Source organism: Dysidea avara, chromosome 1 (assembly GCF_963678975.1).
Source record: "Dysidea avara chromosome 1, odDysAvar1.4, whole genome shotgun sequence".
In the NCBI taxonomy this organism is placed as follows: domain Eukaryota; kingdom Metazoa; phylum Porifera; class Demospongiae; order Dictyoceratida; family Dysideidae; genus Dysidea; species Dysidea avara.
In genome coordinates this window covers 14,219,419-14,238,552 of record NC_089272.1, presented here as the reverse complement: position 1 = coordinate 14,238,552, position 19,134 = coordinate 14,219,419, and the positions used below count along the sequence as shown (strand labels likewise).

The 19,134-nt window shown below is 36.7% G+C and overlaps 1 protein-coding gene across 12 annotated transcripts in view; it reads left to right on the top strand.

Moving 5' to 3' along the window:
* LOC136257330 (uncharacterized) overlaps nucleotides 1–12,942 on the top strand; it is a 118,127-nt gene extending 105,185 nt beyond the window's left edge. For 6 of the 12 annotated variants that reach the window (XM_066050500.1, XM_066050495.1, XM_066050485.1 and 3 more), the window contains 3 exons: nucleotides 12,161–12,253; nucleotides 12,675–12,739; nucleotides 12,799–12,942. In XM_066050500.1, the coding sequence (XP_065906572.1) occupies nucleotides 12,161–12,253; nucleotides 12,675–12,739; nucleotides 12,799–12,874 (234 nt within the window). In that variant the 3' untranslated portion in view covers nucleotides 12,875–12,942. The other 6 variants (XM_066050555.1, XM_066050525.1, XM_066050532.1 and 3 more) reach the window with 6 other exon arrangements.
* Nucleotides 12,943–19,134: the final 6,192 nt, after the last annotated feature.

Here is a 19,134-nt window from a genome sequence, read left to right as displayed (position 1 = left end):
CGTGATAAAGATCGAGATACTCTAATAGAGCAGTCACTCTAATAAAGTAGCGAGCTATGTAAGTATTTTTATGTAGTTTATCAGCTAGAAATGGTAGCTGGTGAGGTGGAAAGCTCTTGTCAGTTGGTTGTGACCTTTTTTTTTTTTTTTTTTGGTCTCACCTTACCAAACTATAGAAATAAGTCTGGGTCAGCTGAGCGGAGCCCCCCCCCCCCCTCATATCAACTACTTCCTCCGCCGCTGTATATGTGTAGAAGGTTTTTCTTTCCCCAGTGCATGGCTTGAATAATACAAACAGAAAACCAAAAAGAGTACACAGCAATCCAAATGTCTTTGTAGAGATTTATACAACAGCAGTATGTAGATTTATTAAGTATCAAGATTGTTCAATTACATAATTGTACAATTATTATTGTAATCTATATGTTCTTCAAAATAATTTATATGATTGAGGTAATAGCTTCGAACCGTGAAAGGAGCTCAAGTAAGTAAAGGAGCTCAAGTTCTTCCTGACAGTTAAGGATAGCAAATCTACACAGCCATATTCAGAGGAACCCAATTTGTAAATCATAATTTGTGACCAGATTTGCGAAAAGGGGTCTTCCACACACATCCAATTCCGTAAACGTGGGAGACCACAACTTTGTGATCAAGTAACATACCAACCTGAAATTTTCACAGTCAATTCAGTTGTGTGGGTGCTCACTTCTGACTAAATTGCAAGTCAATAGCTGTTTCCCATCTGAAGTTACGAATTGTCAAAGTCTAGAAATTGGATGTGTGTGGAAGACCCCTTTTCGCAAATCCGGTCACATTTGATCATTATGATATGATTCAATCCAGCCTGCAGTCACATGAAGAGCTAATACAAATGTTTCATATTAATATGCATACCTGTAGGTACAACAGCACACTCCTTCAATCTACTGTGTAGTGCTTCTAAGCTTTCGACTGGTGCATCATAGTAGCTATGCTGACAACGTAGCTTGACATTGAACGACAGGGGCAGATACTTTCAGGACTGAAACTTCACATAATGGGTTTGATACCCATCAGGCTTAGGCTTAAAATGCTTTCTACTAGCGAGCCTTTTCTTCTCCTGTTAGGCCATACCGGGCCATACCTATTTGAAAAATTGTTGCTCGGATTTTTTAAGGAAAAGTTAGGGTCGGTAGGTCGGGAAAAAACATCATATTTTTTAAAAACCATTCCAAACGTGTCATTCCATTGTTGACAACGAATTGTACGAGGGTACACAACAACAGCTCCTTTCTTCGCAATAACAGATAACCACGCATTAGCCGCCATTTCGGCTACAAGTCCGCCAACATAACAATCACGTGAGTTGCTTTTTTTTTGGTCTTTTATAAAAAGAGGGTCGGTCGGGTCCGAGCAACAACTTTTCAAATAGGTATGGCCTTATTGTGCAGTAAAAACGCAAACAAATTAAGTAATTATGATACACATACAACACATCAGGTTTTTAAAAATAAATATTTCGGAGCAATGCCTACTGACAGTAGCCACAAAAAACCGTCTGAACATCTATAAGACTGAATCCTTGGAAATACACAGCAAACCTAATGATAACTGCTCAGAAAATGCTCTATAACCTCCTAACTTTGACATTTGAAACCGCGATGGAAAGCAATTTTCTTTGCAATTTCCCTTAAAAACCAACTGGATGAGAGCGATAACCAAGTCAGAACGGTGTAAGAATCATTTGTCTGTTACTTGGAATTGTTCTCAGAGTTTGGACGCTTCCATAGAGCAATAAAACCTCCAAACTTAAAGGGTGCAACGAACAGCGTTTCAGTAATTAAACGGACAATGCGAGTAACTTCACCCGGTTTTCGACGATCATTTGCCAATAAAACATTTGTATTTAACTTACCATGACGGGAAATCCTTGTAATGAAGGGGACAAGAAGCCAAATTTCTTTCCCTCTCCACTTCTTCATCGGTAGGTTCTTTTCTGTAGGTTCTTTTGTGTAGATCCGCCCCTGCCTTTTCGGTAGGTTCTTTTGTGTAGGTTCTTTCCTGTAGGTTATAATTAATTTTTCAAATATTTTGTTAGCATTCTATAGAGATGTGTGGGAGGAAGGGAGTGCCATTAGGGCCGGAGGATAAAAAAAACTTCTTCATCGGTAAACGAAACTATAGCAATCAAAGGCAGGGGCGGATCCAAACTTATAGAAAGGGGGGTCAAAAATGAACTGAGGCACTACATTGTCTCTGGTTTGATAAGGTGAGACGAAAAAAAAAGGTCACAGCCAGCTGACAATAGCTGCCCACCTGTCCAACCACACATTTATAGCTGATAAAGTACATAAAAATCCTTAAATAGCTCACTACACACTGTTCTAATACTGTGACTGCTTTATTAGAGTGACTGCTCTATTAGAGTATCGCGATCTTGGTATGCTAAAAAATTTTGAAGGGGAGTCAAGAGCCCCTTTGACCCCCCGTATCGGCCCCTGATCAAAGGAAAGGTGTTGATTATTACAACGCTGACAGCTCGCCCTCTTTATACAGGAATATCTCCAGTTTCCAATCCCGGTAAGGAATATATAATCTATGCTTAGCCTTTAAATGAGATTCATTGACGCCATAAGTTTTACTTTGATGATTGATGACTACAGCAATTCCTACTCAACTGTGAATACTTAAAACTAATATTACTCATATTATACCATACTTGAAGATGTTTGAGGAAGTAGTAGTATTTGTATGGGAGGTTAAGGTAATGGCAACTTATGTGCATTTTGTATTTCCCTGCAGTCATATTAAGTATTTGGTATTGCAGAATGGAGTCAATGGATGAAGGCTGAGATAGCTAAAGTTGATATGATGTTATGTAAGATCTTTACTGCTCATCACCCTTGTGCTACTATTATTGTCAACATTGAAAATCTCTACCAAGTGCATGTTATGAAACTGTCCAGCCATCCCATTTCCACTTCACACGTCTAGAATAGATGGAATCGTTGTTTGAGAGCTAAGCTAATTGCATGGCAAGTTTATGACTTGGGCTTGCTGAGAGAGTGTTAACATTGCAGGGGGATTCTCTTATTATATATAGTGAATCCAAAAGCCCTATCCTGGTTGTGCAAGACGAACTCCTGTGTACCAGGCTAAATTACCTGTTCCATCTGTGCTGTGTCAATTTTGCCATGACAGGGAACAGACTATTCAGCCAACTGGACGTACCAGGTGAATTTGTGCCAAGACCAAGCGGCACCTAATTCACCTGAATTGTTGTTATTTAGGCCTGCGCCTAATGTGCCGTAATAATTTTGAGAATAATAGGTCACCAATTTTGTGAGGATAATTCCGGATTAATAGGATGGTTACAGCAATAATTTTAGAACTATGGGACGTCCAAGGACATAATTAGTGGAATTAAGGTGCGTGTCTCTTCTTGAGTAGGTAGAAGGAAAGGTAAGTTACTAAGAATGATGCATAGCGGACATTATTATAGAAGTTCTGCAAAATGCTGGCTGAAAAGAGGCTGAAAAGCTTCTAAAAGATCAATATACTCTAATAGAACGCTCAAACACTCTAATAGAGCAGTCAGGTCAATTTAAGTTAACAGTTTGCAGTCAGCATCAGGGATTTATCTGTATGATTATTTACAATTCTGAAGCTTGTACATCTTATACTAGTGTATCTTCTTCAAGTCTTTGAGTATATTGATTGATATCATTATCTTAGTATGTAGCTATAGCTACAGTTTAAATGCAATAGCAGCCAATAAGTGACAGCACTTGAATTATTACTACCAGTTATGAACTCTTGTTACTGCACATAGCTTTTCTATGTTGCTGTAACTACTTATATGGTTACAAAAATGGTGCGTAAGATTGAATACTTCATATAATGGTTATTAATTCTTGGCGAAACTTCTTATGAGCATCTTGAAAAAACTAAGCAAGTAGCCACAGAAACTGAGAATCATTATGGAATACTAGGATAGAAACAAAATTTAAAAGGAATAAACGGAGAAATTTTTGAGAAATTCAGGAAAGAATAAAAGGTAAAATTTTGAGCACATTAGGCTCAGGCCTATCGTTATTAAAATTTTTACCATTAACCTACCTTCACAGCCATTTCTTGGCTGCCACCTTGGATTTCACATCCTTTTTTCACCATAGCCTTTCTGCACTCTTTTTTTACAGCTTGGCTGTTTTGGATTAGATAAAAGTATTATGGAACCCAATTCTGAATTAAATTTCAAAATCTGTGGATTATGGGAACATTTATTACAAAACCTCATTTGCTTTTATTTGATTTGTCTATACATAGGTCATACCTTAGTCTTCATAATGGTCAATAAATTTATCATATATAGCCAGGAATGGCTCCAGGGGGGTTTCTGAGGTTTCCAGAAACTAGTGAAGTATTTTTAGGTGACTGATTTAATAAAACTATGTTCATGATGGTACAAAAGGTTTGATATACAGCTATTATTCAGTTAAACAATCTCTAATTTACTCAACTATACCTTTCTAAACTTTCATAGCAGAGTCTCTCCCTTCACACATTTTACTAGTTACAAGGGTGTCAGAGTAGGTGCAACAGTGAGGCCAGAGCCTCACCACTTTTTGGCTGAATTAAAAACTTGATGAAGCTAAAACTAAATGTTGTGAACATGAATACTTAGCATACATTATCTAACCTGTTTTTCATTCAGAATAGCTTCATGCTGACTTCGTCCATGTTAAGTGCCTCTAAAATAATTATTATTATTATGTTTAGATTAGGCTTTGTGTATACTTTAGAAACATTCCTTACATTTAACATTTTATATTGATAAACTCAAATGGTAAGATTTAAGTGTTAAACAGATACTTTTTGATCACTGACTAGGCCAGCTAGCTAACTAGCTATTGCCTTTCACACAGTATTCTAACCCTAAACTTCCTCCAGAGAACATCTCATGGAGTGTGCAGTTTCAAAAGTTTCCTGGGGGGCATTCCCCCAGACCCCCCTAGAGTGAGCCTCACCACTTTTACTTTTACTCTGACACCCCTGAGTTACCATATTTAATGCATACCAAGCTCCTCATGATGCAAACTTTGTTCTATATAATGCAGACTTTGTTCTATATAATGTGCTACCACGTGTGACATTGATGAGCGTATAATTGAGATTATTTAGTGGACCACTGCAGAAAAAGTATAAGTCAGGTAAGGTTTATATTTTATCATGATAGCAAACTACCTATAGCTGGTTTAATACCTTAAATTTATTTACATAGACTCTGTACCAGCACCAACAAGCAGCCATGAATATTTTATTATTTTTTATTATTAGCACTTTACAGTGACCAGCACTGAAGGTCTGACAGCAACATGTGCTACAGCCTTAGGATTACCTAACCTACAAGGACTTAGACCTAATGACTTGACTTACTGACTGAATAAGGTGTAACAGAAAAGGGGCCAAAGTAAGGAAAAAAATCCCTCCAACCCCAATATCCTACCATTCCCAATGACTTTTGTTTATATGTGAACAAGCATTTAACAGATGCTGAGCGGCTATCAGCTTTCAATGATTACTATCAACCATGTAAAAATTATCAGTTTCCTGTCCACAAGGAGTATGGAAAAAAGTGTTCCTTTAATCCATCCTGGTTAGACAACCATAAGTGGTTAGTGTATTCTCCTACAGAGGATGGAGCATACTGCAAAATATGTGTGCCTTTTGGAACAAAGGAGAATTCATCAAAGCTAGACCATTTCGTGAAATCTCCACTGATATTTGGACAACTGCTTGTGAGAAGTTAAATGAACATGCCTTGAAATCACCTGCACATAAAACTGCAATGATTAAATGTGAAAATTTTATTAGAATTATGAAGGCAGAGCAAACTTTGATAGATCACAGATTCACACAATTACTGCTACAAACATAGAACACAACAAAAAGATGTTGGCTTCTATTATTGAAACTATACTTTTGTGGTCACCAAAACATCTCTCTTAGAAGACATTGGGAATTTTCAAATTCAAACAATATAGGGAATTTTAAGTCCTTGTTGCAGTTTCAAGTAGACAGTGGTGATGAAATACTGAAAGAACACTTTCTACTACTCCTGGAAATGCTCAATATACTTCCCACAAGATACAAGATGACATAGTCTCTTTGATTGGAAGTCAAATACAAAAAAATATTTTAGGTGATATTAAAGCAGAAAGTAAAGTGTTTGTTGTCATTGCTGATGAGTTCAGGGACTGTTCTAACAAAGAACAGATGTCACTGGTGACTAAATTTATTGATGCATGCAATATTATTCAAGAACATTTTTTGGGCTTTTTTGAATGTGAATTTGGCACAAGTGGAGCACAGTTAGTTGAATTGATTGAGCATACCTGTAATAAAGCCATGAAATTAGACATGGCAAGATGTAGAAGACAAGGGTATGGTGGTGCTGGGAATATGGCTGGGAAATGTAGTGGAGCTGCTAAGCTCATCAAACTAAAAATTCCTAAAGCACTGTATTTTCACTGTGCATCACATAAACTCAATTTGTGTGTTGCAACATATGTACAAAATAACTAGCGTAGCGAATATGATGGATGCGATAACATGCTTTGCCAATTTTTTCAATTTCTCTCCTAAAAGGCAGAATGCACTTGAAGAATGCATTTCAAAAGATCCGGATACCTTGAAAACTAAGTTGCTCCCATTGTGCAGAGCACGTTGGGTAGAGAGAATACGTAGATGCACTGGAAACAGCACTTGACCTTCTTAAAACAATTGTTGATACATTTTCATATATTTTAGATAATTAGATAGAAGTTGGAATCATGATAGTGTTATTCAAGCATTTTCATTGCTTAAAAGAATTGATTTTGAATTTATCATTAATCTGATTGTTTTTACAGTAGGTATTACCACCTCACTACAAAAACGAGGAATTGATTTAGTCAATGTAAACGAACAGATTCAACTAGTAATCAGAACTATTCAAGATATTTGTAAAAATGTATCAAGCTTTCATTATGGCTGCCATAAACAAGCTGCCATATTAGCAGAGAAGATCAATGTAGAGATAAATCACCAAGGATATGTAAGAAACAAACACAATGTAGCAATGCTTTACTAACAACCGCTAGTGACACAGCAGCAGAGGAATTATTTAAAAACCATTTTCGAGTTACTGTAATAATTCCTGTTCTGGATGATATCATTACTAGTTTGCAAGACCCAATTTGCAATGGTCAAGACATAGTTATGAAAGGAACCGTGCTGCTTCCATCATATGTTATTAATGAGCCTAACTGGAAAAATATTTTACAACCTCTTTTGCAGTTCTATTCAGATGAGCTTCCTGTAATCATTCTGTGGATTCTGAGTTCATGTTATGGAATAAAATGTGGAATGAACAGAGGGAGTCTCACTGGAAGTCTATACAAGAGCAACATTTGTGCACAGTAGGCGTCTGCATCAAATTAACTGGCACAGAAGTTAAGAAGCTAAAAATCAATGCTGTTCCCAATACTATAGCTGCTACCCTAGCTAACATCAACAAATCCAAATATGTTGACCATTTTGGCAGTGCTGCCAATTACTACCTGTGAAGCAGTACGTAGTTTTTCAACACTGCGCAGAGTTAAAACCTACCTACGAAGTACAATGGCAGCTGACAGATTAACTAGTTTAGCACTAATGCACATACACAAAGATATACCAATAAACAGTGAACAACTGATTGAAGATATTGCAATCCAACATGCACCTAGACTTAAACTGAGAAACATCCTTGATTCAAGTGAATGATGGCTACAATTGCATGTATTTTGTAGGCAGATTATGTTCACATTTTGAAATGAATTTATGACATACTGAAAGTTACAATAGACTACAGCTGTATATATTTCATAAATTAATGTAAAATGATTCTCAGATTCAATTTCAGACCACCTAAATTTCAAAAATTTCCTCAGGGGGCATGCCCCCAGACCAACTAGATATAGCATGCTTCACATGCTATAAGTGTGCACGTAACCAGAGATCTGGAAACCAGTCATCAAAATTTCTGGAGCCGCCCATGATAGCTACGTATCAACAGGTTCATGAGAAGTAAAACTAAAACTGTGTGACAATTCAAGTGGAATGAATTTAAATACCTTTGACTAGGATGACAAGCATATACAGCAATTGATACAAAAGACTAATAACTTTAACTATAAAGATATTGTGCAAATAATACTGGAAAACTAACAAGTGCAAATAGTAAGAAGTACATATATGCGTACATATGTGAGCTTGAGGAGACTTTTGTCACATGGTAAACTGCAGAAACTTGGTAGGGCTAAATTTGGTGAAATTGGTGCATAGAAAAACTTCCCAAACCTTTCCACTGATCAACTACTTTATAATATTGATCAATGCCTTATGATAATTATACATGTGCTGATTCATCAAGTGAAACTCTAGTTGTGAAATACTCTCATTTTTTGATGTTTATCAAATACTCAAACTTAACGCTTTGACTTAAACAGGTATGGGATTTCTGTATAGCCCTGTACCAGTACATATCGTAAGTTTAACATTTCTTAAAAATTTATAGGAAGATCTTACATGTGTATTGCCTAATAGCGCATGACACACTTGTCTAGACTGCATGAAATATTGAATGCATTAAAATTACCACTTCCTGCTAAGGTGCAGATGGCCAAAATATTAGTTAATGTACCATGTAAAGGTTAATCCACCCCAAAAACACCTTCGCTGTAAAAAAGGCGCGCCCAAGAAACTACAAGTACCTGGAACCCAATGTAAAAAAACAAAAAGAAAAAACAGCTTAGCTGAAGTGAAAAGTAACTGGTAACTTAAAGAGCTGATATCTGAAGCGGCCAAGAATACAATTACTAAAGTTTAATCCATGCAAGAACACCTTGGCTATAAAACAGGTGTATACATGAAAGTAACTGGCAACTGAAATGGCTGATATCTGAAGCGGCCAAGAATGAATGGTCATATACAACTAATTCAAAAATTTAACACTGAACCTTTATAATTCAGCTGTGTTCTATATTCACTCTTGCTGCATCGTAAAGTAATTTCTTTTAACTCTAATTGGCTGGTAATTTGGCCGCCTTTTTTTGCTCTATTATACTGACTATTAAAAAAGGCGGCCAAATTACCAGCCAATTAGAGTTAAAAGAAATTACTTTACGATGCAGCAAGAGTGAATATAGAACACAGCTGAATTATAAAGGTTCAGTGTTAAATTTTTGAATTAGTTGTATATGACCATTCATTCTTGGCCGCTTCAGATATCAGCCATTTCAGTTGCCAGTTACTTTCATGTATACACCTGTTTTATAGCCAAGGTGTTCTTGCATGGATTAAACTTTAGTAATTGTATTCTTGGCCGCTTCAGATATCAGCTCTTTAAGTTACCAGTTACTTTTCACTTCAGCTAAGCTGTTTTTTCTTTTTCTTTTTTACATTGGGTTCCAGGTACTTGTAGTTTCTTGGGCGCGCCTTTTTTACAGCGAAGGTGTTTTTGGGGTGGATATCACTCATTTTTGTCAGTGAAAGGTAATTTTTTTGGAAATGAGCAATTAACATTAATGCAGAATATTATCTTGGAGAGTCAGTAAAATCCATACATAATAATGATTGTTTCATAACACCATAAATTTGGAAGTATGAATTTACGGTGTAGTATGACTGTTCTATTAGAGTAAATTTATCTTTACTGCCTGCACGTGATGAATATATCTCATATCTGTGCATGTTAAATGCTTCAGACACCTAATTAAACTTGCAAGTGCCTAATTAGTTCACAGTTGCTACACAGCTATAAATACATTTGTAATTGTTATCATCATAATCATTTATCATGTTATAACCATTTTTTAATATTTTGGTCACAACTTCAGGATTAGAGCAGCAGAGAAAGGAATAGAGGACTCAACCATCAAGACTTGTATATGGGAGATGGAACAGTATTGCGATGGACAATGCCGGTACTAACCCCTCAAGGGTGTTGCAGTACAGTATAGATGCAAGACCAGAGCCTCGATCGTCACCATGGTCACAACTTCAGGATTGGAGCAGCAGAGAAAGGAATGGAGGACTCAATCATCAAGACTTGGGGAAATGAAATAGCATTGCCATGGACAATGCCAGCACTAACCCCTCAAGGATGTCACAGTGCAGTATCGATACAACCACTCCAACCAGTGCATAAGACCAGAGCTCAATCATCACCTTTTGACTGAAATTTTTATACTTGATGAAGCAATTAAAACAAAATAGTTGTAGTACTTATACTTTCCTGAGGGAGCATGCCCCCACAGTCTCAGACTCCCTTGCCTGTTAGGCAGAATAATAGGATTGAGCCTTACTACCACTTTCACCTTTATTCTTGGCCTGAATGTACATATCAGCAACATACAGTAACTGTAGATAATGCTAGTTAATGCCCCTATGCAGAGCTATAGGGGTGGGAATTTTTCCCTACTATCATACTATCATAGTAGTTCTTCTCGCAGTTCTTTGCCTGGCCATCATCAACTGCTGTCAAAACATTAGTCTCGTCCCCCAGACCCTTCCTCAAGCATGCTTATCACACAAAAATAACTTAGTTTAGCAGTGCACAAACGATTATTCATTGACAGCTTATACTATAATAAAGTACACTTACCGCATTGTTGAACCATGTATACCACCAGATTGACAACTAACACGTGATCTATTTAGGGGAAATCTCGTGGAAAGTCCCTAATTACCTTAAGCGGACACTCGTGATACGTGGTTTTAAATTGAATGCTTTAAGAATGTAACTGGATGGTGAGGCGTACTTTAATCGGCTCGACTTTACTGAGAAACTCGAGCCCCTCGTGAGAAACTACATCGCTTGAGCAACGCTTGAAAAAGTAAGAGTCAAGAATACTGAGGGACTCTATGACATATGCCGGTCTTGATGCTAACGAAACGAGGAGTGAAGTTTGTGCGACGTGTCACATCGCCACACACTGATTCACCGTGTTTGTGCGATAGGGTTTTTGGACCTGTCCACCAGATGTTGAAAGGAAATTCATTCCACCACATGTTGAAAGGAAATTCATTCCAACTTGTGAAGTTATTGGTATACTCATTGTTGAGGTCCATGGGGACATCGATGATCATTTACCAGTCAGCTGTAAGTAATGTCACAACAGAAGGAAAGGAACCATTTCCATATCCCTATGGCATACTAATTTTCCAGGTCAGCCGTTTATGTACACCCAACCACGGAAATGTAGAACTTTGGTTGCAGGTGGAAAATAAACACCTTTTTACTCAGTTACAAGAGATTCACCCAGCTGGGATAAAATGTTGAAGTGAATGTCATTAGTACCTACTTGCGGTTCATCAGGTATTGGACAATTCCAAGTGTCCAGATTATGCAGTTGTCCTCATGTTCAAGTTTACATGTTTAGGCAAGTTCCACAACATCCTATAATTTATTATTATATTAGTGTGGAATAGTGCTTATATAATATTTTTCATATTCCAGGCTTTAGGTGTATTGTATTTAACGCCTGCTTGTTGGTTTTTGCAGGCCATCTGGTCATACCGGTTTATCCACTAGCAGTTGAATGTGATCATGGTACGTATGTAAGTTGAGACCATGCAGGAACAAAGATACAGGCCAGGTGTCATGAATTTCAGGTCAGTTAACGTTCAGAGGAATTGTATTATTGCAATTGTTCTTGTTGTAGTTATCAATTATCAGTGACCAGTTTGTGATAGCGTACTTTGTTTGACTAATGACCAAATGTTCTGGTTTACTTGCTTACCCAACAGTTATGTTACTCACTTAACCTGCATATGTGATATATTTTTTTTAGTTCATATTGATTATTGATCCTTTATTGGTACAGCCTGGCATATTGATTTTTTGCACATTCTCTTTTTAATTCAGTGCCTGCTGGATTGTTTCATCAGAAGATGTCTTTGGTGTTGCGACCGATGTTCCAGGTCAGTTTGCATGTGTAATTTAAGGTTGACTTCAGTGCCTGCTCATTCTTTTACAGGTCTCGGTATTGAGTGTCATGAATTTCAGGTCAGTTGACGTACAGAAGAATTGTATTATTGCAATTGTTGTTTTTGTAGTTATCAATTATCACTGTATACTAGTGATGTGAATTTGCAGGTCAGTCTACTCAGATGTATCAGGCATAGTGTTGATGGGTTCGAACAAGTATCCAGTGTAGACTGTAGTGGCATCAAGGGTGTTAATTTCCAGGTCAGTTTACATGTTGTGATGTTAGTGATTTTTTCCTAGTACCCAGATGTTAAGTGTATTGTATTTAATGCCCACTTGTTATGTTTTTAAAATTATGGTATATCAGTGTAGACAGTGCAACAGTAAGCCTTCTGTGTTGTAGTAACTATTTGTTTCATAATATTATGCTGTTGTCCCGGAATGGCACAATTTTTGGGCATCCAGTGTGAAGTCCAGTGGTACAAACATTGTATTATGACCAAGTTGTGATAGCGTACTTTTGTTTGACTAATGTCCTAATGTTCAGGTTTAACATGCTTACCCAACTGTTATGTTATTCATTCACTTAGCCTGGGATATAATTTTTGTTTATTTTGATTATCCATGCTATTATTGACACAGCCCGGCATATTGATTTTTTGTACATTCTCTTTTAATTCAGTGCCTGCTGGATTGTGTCATCAGATATCGAAACAAGTGTTTTTGGTGTTGCGACCGATGTTCCAGGTCAGTTGCATGAGTGTTTAATTTAAGGTTAACTTCAGTGCCTGCTTATTCTTTTACAGGTCTCAGTATCATCATGCTGACATACAAGAAATCATCACTATTGTTGGAACTATTTTTAGTCAAGTCTTGATGTGATGTTAATTACACATTGTTGTATGTTTACCATATGGCAAGAAATTATCATGGCCATCATGCAATTTGAATATTGTGTAAGTTGTGTGGAACAACCCCAACTCATACATGGTCACTGGCAAACCATGAAACACATTCGAGCCACAACACCACGAACCACATTCGAGCAATCCATTACAAAATTTTGTTGCACCATTTGTGTGTGCATAATACTTAATGAAAGCCACAACACAAGCTACATGGTACACACTACATAGAGGTGGTAACCCCTAAAGGCTTGTTACCTTTTGTATTCACCTTACCGGCCTTTGTGGTTAATCTATTAAAAATTACATGTAAATAGAGAATTGAAGAGTATGCTAAAGCACCTTCGCTAGTGATTTTGTTCTTCAAACCATAAGACAATTGGCAATTTATAAACGCTCGCATGGGGTGTGGTACTAAATGGAATTTAAAAGATTTCTGCTTAAAACGCCATCCCTAGGGAACTTACGGTTCAGCACGCTGTCACAACTTGTTTATCAGGCATTAGAGTTTGTGTCCACATCGTGTCTTTAAAAGTTATTGTAGGGATTAGAGGTTTGATTGAAGAAAATACGCGTATAGGCAAACCAGGATTGGATAATGTCAGTGCTAGATGGACTATACAAACACGACTATGTTGACTGGTATAACGTGACAGTAGTTGTAACATAAGGTAGAGAAATAAAGTGCAATACGCCTATTTTTTATTTTGCGATGGTTACTTTTTTATTTTAGCGAGGTCGCAAGAAAACTATGATGACGACTCCTAAAGATTTTTTTAACACGTAACGCAATACAAATCTATTGAAAGATGTTGCGTAATTTAGGACTAATATTGCGAAACCGGCCCTACACGTAAATAACTCACAGTAGTGGCCGCGCGTCTTTTAATTGGGCGTGCGCTTTGTAGTTTCTTGGCCGCGCGACTCACTACCGTGAGTCTTGATTACTTTATTGTGCACACAGTAGCAATCAAAAAATATGGGGAAAGCACAATGGCTGATATATATGGGTATGCCTTCACAATAGCTACGTATGATATGCTATGTTACTCAGGAGCTACACAATTAAAGTCAATACCCTCGTGGGGATAAGATGACCTGTGCACAGCCAGCACATGAGCCAGTAGGCTGCTCCATACCTCAAATGTGGATGTGTGGCTACCTGTAATCCCAGTAATTTTTGTGTGAGAGATTTTAATGCATGGTAAAGTCATTATTTGGTCTGCATAAAGTAGTCCATCACATTTTCAAATCTATTTTTAGTGATACTATTGTTATCATTGTCTTGTTATTAAATCCCACATGAAAAAGCAGTGTAAAATTGGCATGTCCATGAATGTTACAGTAACTGGCACCAATAGAGCTGGTATCTGGAGCAACCAAGAATGATGTCAATACAACACACGTACAATACACAAAGTGCATTGGGTTTTAAATTACCATTGCTCCTGCTCTACATTCAGTCTTGCTGCATTTCTAATCATTTCCTTTGAATTCACTACTGATCAGGATGCCTTTTTCAATAATCAGAGTAGAGAAGAAGATGACCAAACTATTGTAATGTGCTTCTATTTTTGTTGTAAATAATTTTCAGATGTAAAAACTTCTATGAAAATTGCTTACACAAAAATTTTGAACTACTCTAATAGAACAGTCATTCACGTAATCATATAAAATATTTTTACATTAAACTTTTTAATCACTAAAATAATTTACATGAAAATAAAACGAATTATGGTACTAGTAAAGTAAAGTTGAAAGGTATTAATAATGAATGCAGCAAGACTGAATGTACAGCTTTAGTTAATGATGAAGGCCCAAAGTTACATCTTAGTGCATTATGCATAGTTAGTTGTATTAACATTAATCTTTGACCACTCCAGATATCAGCTCTACTGTTGCTTTTACTTTCACGTTTTTTACAGCCAAGCTGTTATGCATGGAAAATGTCATGTATTATAGGTATGTGATCTAGATTCTGTTACTTCAAGATGCAGCTTTCTAGCATTGGTTGGCAGCCTGTTATCCAACTGGTAAAGATCTCAAAATGTACCATGCAGCTAAATTTAGAAACGATTCACTTTTTGCAAGATTTAGAAATTCTGTGTACCATATGAGCCAGTCACAGTATATAGTAATCATAACAAATCACCACAAGTGCTATTGTAGCTCGCATACAGAACGTGCATGTAGCTAGTAGTGATGTAACTGTTTGCAAACAATTTATGGACAAGGATATCATACTAACATAGATTTTGACCATGATAGTTGTATAATTATATGTACTGGCACAAAAAAATTAACTTTTGAGTGTGTCACGTTGTGAATACTATAGTAGTATTATCATGTTACACTTCATAATACAGTTATTTGCGGTGACCAACTATTATACAGTGACATCTAAACCGATGATGCATGGGAATAAACTAGCTAGATGTTATTGATCAAGAAATATGATCAAGATTCTCTAATAGAACAGTCAGTCAAACACTCTAATAGAACAGTCATAGCATGTAGCAGAGAGAACGAGTGTTTGTCCTCAGGAGGCTAATACATATATGTTCTTGGCATGGTGCTGCAAATGCAAGTCACATATTATACTGAGCAGTTGCTGTCCTTTGAATACCAATTGCTACAACTCAGAAGATCAATCAGCAAGTCAATCAGAGACCATGCATAATTACTTGCATATAAGCTACAAAAATATTAGACAATAAATCCTTATAACTTTTTAGGGTGTAAGGTATAAGGTATAATGTCACATGGTATAATGTCACATGCTCTTGAAAATGTTACATACACACAAAGATGTATTCTTACTTTCTATGGTTTACTATATATTATTTGGGGTATGTTTTATGATATGCCACCTTCATTACCACTGTATAGGTACTCAGGCACAGCAAATATGTCAGTGTTAATACTGCTAACTCTACTAATACCATGCACTCTAACTGTAACAGTTTTGTTTCCCAAGCTCAATTCCCACTTATATACTCCATGACCATTAGCACAGTACTGTACTGTAGCCTCTCAGTTACCTCTGATGGATAGGCTTGATTCTATTATGCTCCAAAATTTGCCTATTATGCTTTTTGGCATTTCCCCAATTTTTTTCCTATTATGTTTGTTTTTCATGCTTTTCAGAAATGTATTATGCTTTTGTTTTGTGCATGTGTTTTTTCTTTGTGCAGAGAAGTTCTTCATATGATGCAATGTAAACGGAGAAGTGTCACTTCAACTGCAATATACAAATAATAGCAATAGCTTGAAATTGGGATGTGCTACAGAGTTAGTAGGCATATTAGAGCAGGGGTGCACATCTATAGTCCCTAAAAAGTTATAAGGATTTATTGTCTAATATTTTTGTAGCTTTATATGCAAGTAATTATGCATGGTCTCTGATTGACTTGCTGATTGATCTTCTGAGTTGTAGCAATTGGTATTCAAAGGACAGCAACTACTCAGTATAATATGTGACTTGCATTTGCAGCACCATGCCAAGAACAAATGTGACCGGATTTCATATAACAAGGCTTCCACACACACAAAATCAAACTTACGATTTTACCAGAAATGGATTGCTGGTCTAATACACTATCATATTTCACACTGTACTTCCTTCAGCACTGGCAAGTCTGGTTTCTGTAGCAGCTTTCTTCCGACCCTGTCAAAGCCACGAGTGGGAGATTGGCGCCATTAAATGGCCATGGCTTTGTGATAATGGTATGTAGTAAGCTGGTACTTCACAGAGAGCTCGCCAATAGTGTTCACAGTCAATTTGGAGTAATTTGAGGGCCATGGAGAGCCCAAACTTGGCCTCTGGATTCCAATCGTTTTCTTACTTCATTTTATACCCCAATATTAAGATCACCGTCCACCCCCACCCTCCCACCCTATTACTACCAGCTGTGATATTATTACCCGCTCGAAAAAAGCTGCCCAAAACAGGGAAAATTTGAGTATCAGAAATGTATACACCCACTCAGTGATATCTAGTAAACAGATGAATAATTGGTACAAATTTTGTTTGTACAGCTGTAGGCACTGGGAAGTTATTACACAATGATTCCTTAAAATCGCCATATCTCCTAACAAAGCTTTGTGCGTCGAAGCCTTGTTTTGTCAAATTCAGTCACATATTAGCCTCCTGAGGACAAACACTCGTTCTCTCTGTCACATGCGATGAGTGTTCTATTAGAGTGTTTGACTGACTGTTCTATTAGAGAATCTCGATCATATTTCCTGGTTTGATATTAACGCCAGTCTCACTGCAGACCGGTAAAGACTTCACCATTATTAATGTCCAGACATTTACTAGCTATAATGACTCACCACTAACTTTACCATCATCAGAGCTTCTATTGTATTGTCTCCCAGTTCCAATCGAGCTTCCAATAATCATAATCATCATAATCACATTTTAGCGATGAGACACTGTATATAATACCAAATACAATGATTGAAGCTCAGCAAACTGCTTTGCTATCCCTTGGTACTAGTTGGACATGTGTCCCTATAAAACTCAAACCCGCAATGAAAAGCATTTATTTCGTCTAGTACTAGCTAAGACTATAGTGCATTTTCTTCTCGTTTTCAAGACCAATAGTCCATTTTAGTTTACATCAGGTTACAAGATGGTTGAATTGTACTCCACCATAATGATCATGATAACATGATCTCTCAACAGACTTTCGTTGCAATAAATCAAATACCGGTATGCCTATAAACAGGAGTTCATAATAAATTATATATTATCATTATGTACTCTTGCCATAAATTATAAAAGTCCATTAATATTAACACATACGTACTTCAACTCCTACATGTCCATTGTGTCAATCAATTGCTTTTTCTTGTAGCTATATGTAAGCTTTGGTCTATTGTGTAACCACTAATTGGAGTTGTACCAATAATCTGATCGATAATCGGTAGAAGCCGATAATCAGTTGTTTTTACCATAATTGGAAATCGGTTGTAATGGGCTCTGGCCGGCAGATTAATACTGTATTCAGCATCAGCAGCTGTGGTACCACTGGAGGGCTGGTGTCAAAGGCTCTGGTATGTACTTGGGTAATTTGTTTATGTTTTGTGGTAACCACAAAGATGGTTCAGGTCCTAGCCCACTTGTCTGAGTAGCAACTGTAATTAAAATAAGTGTACAATTTCACAGAATTGGCTTTACTAGCTCTACTTTTAATGGAGTGTGCACAAGTATAACTTGTAGACACTTACAATCAGGTATCGGGTAAGAATATATCGGATATCGGTTTTCCCTAAAAGTGGGAATCGGTACAACTCTACTATAAATATACCCTTACAGTTGCTTGCATGTTCAGTATAATATTTCTATGATATCGCAGTATACTGTGTGCAATGGCTGGTGTATCAGAATAGTGCATGTTTTTAATTGGATAATTATATAGTACTTGTTTTGCTGTAGTTAATAGCTACTTCTCATAGATCAGTACTACAAGCATAACCAGTGTAAAAGAAATAGAGGAGCTGTATACTTTAGGTACTTCCTCTAATAGAACAGTCAGGATATAGATGCTTTAATAGAGCAGTCACAGTAGACAGAAAAGCAGTGTAGCAAGCTACTTAGCTACACATGTGTGGTTATAAATAAGGAGATAGAAGTGATGGAGAGTAGCTATTGTCAGCAGGTAGATATATATATATATATATATATATATATATATATATATATATATATATATAATTTGTACATTTACTAATAAAATCAGAAATATTTAAAATACATCTGCTTCATCTTTTCTTCTTCCTGTGGTAAAGAAAAAAAGATATGTTAAAAAAGTCTCAAAGCCAGCCATAGGCCGGCTTTGGGGAATACAAATACAAAAAGAAGTGAAATCTAATCCAAAACAGCCAAGCTGTAAGAAAAGATTGTAGCCCTCCAAAAGGCTATGGTGAAAAAAGATGTGAAATCCAAGGTGGCGGCCAAGAAATGGCTGTAATGGTAGGTTATTGGTAAAAATTTTAGTAACGACAATTCAGGTGAATTTTGTGCCAATTGACCAAGCAACACCAAAATTCACCTGATATTGTCGTTATTAAAATTTTTACCATTAACCTACCAACACAGCCATTTCTTGGCCGCCACTTGGATTTCACATCTTTTTTCACTATAGCCTTTTTGAGAGCCGCACTCTTTTTTTACAGCTTGGCTGTTTTGGATTAGATAATAATATACTAGTTGCAGACACTTACTGTACT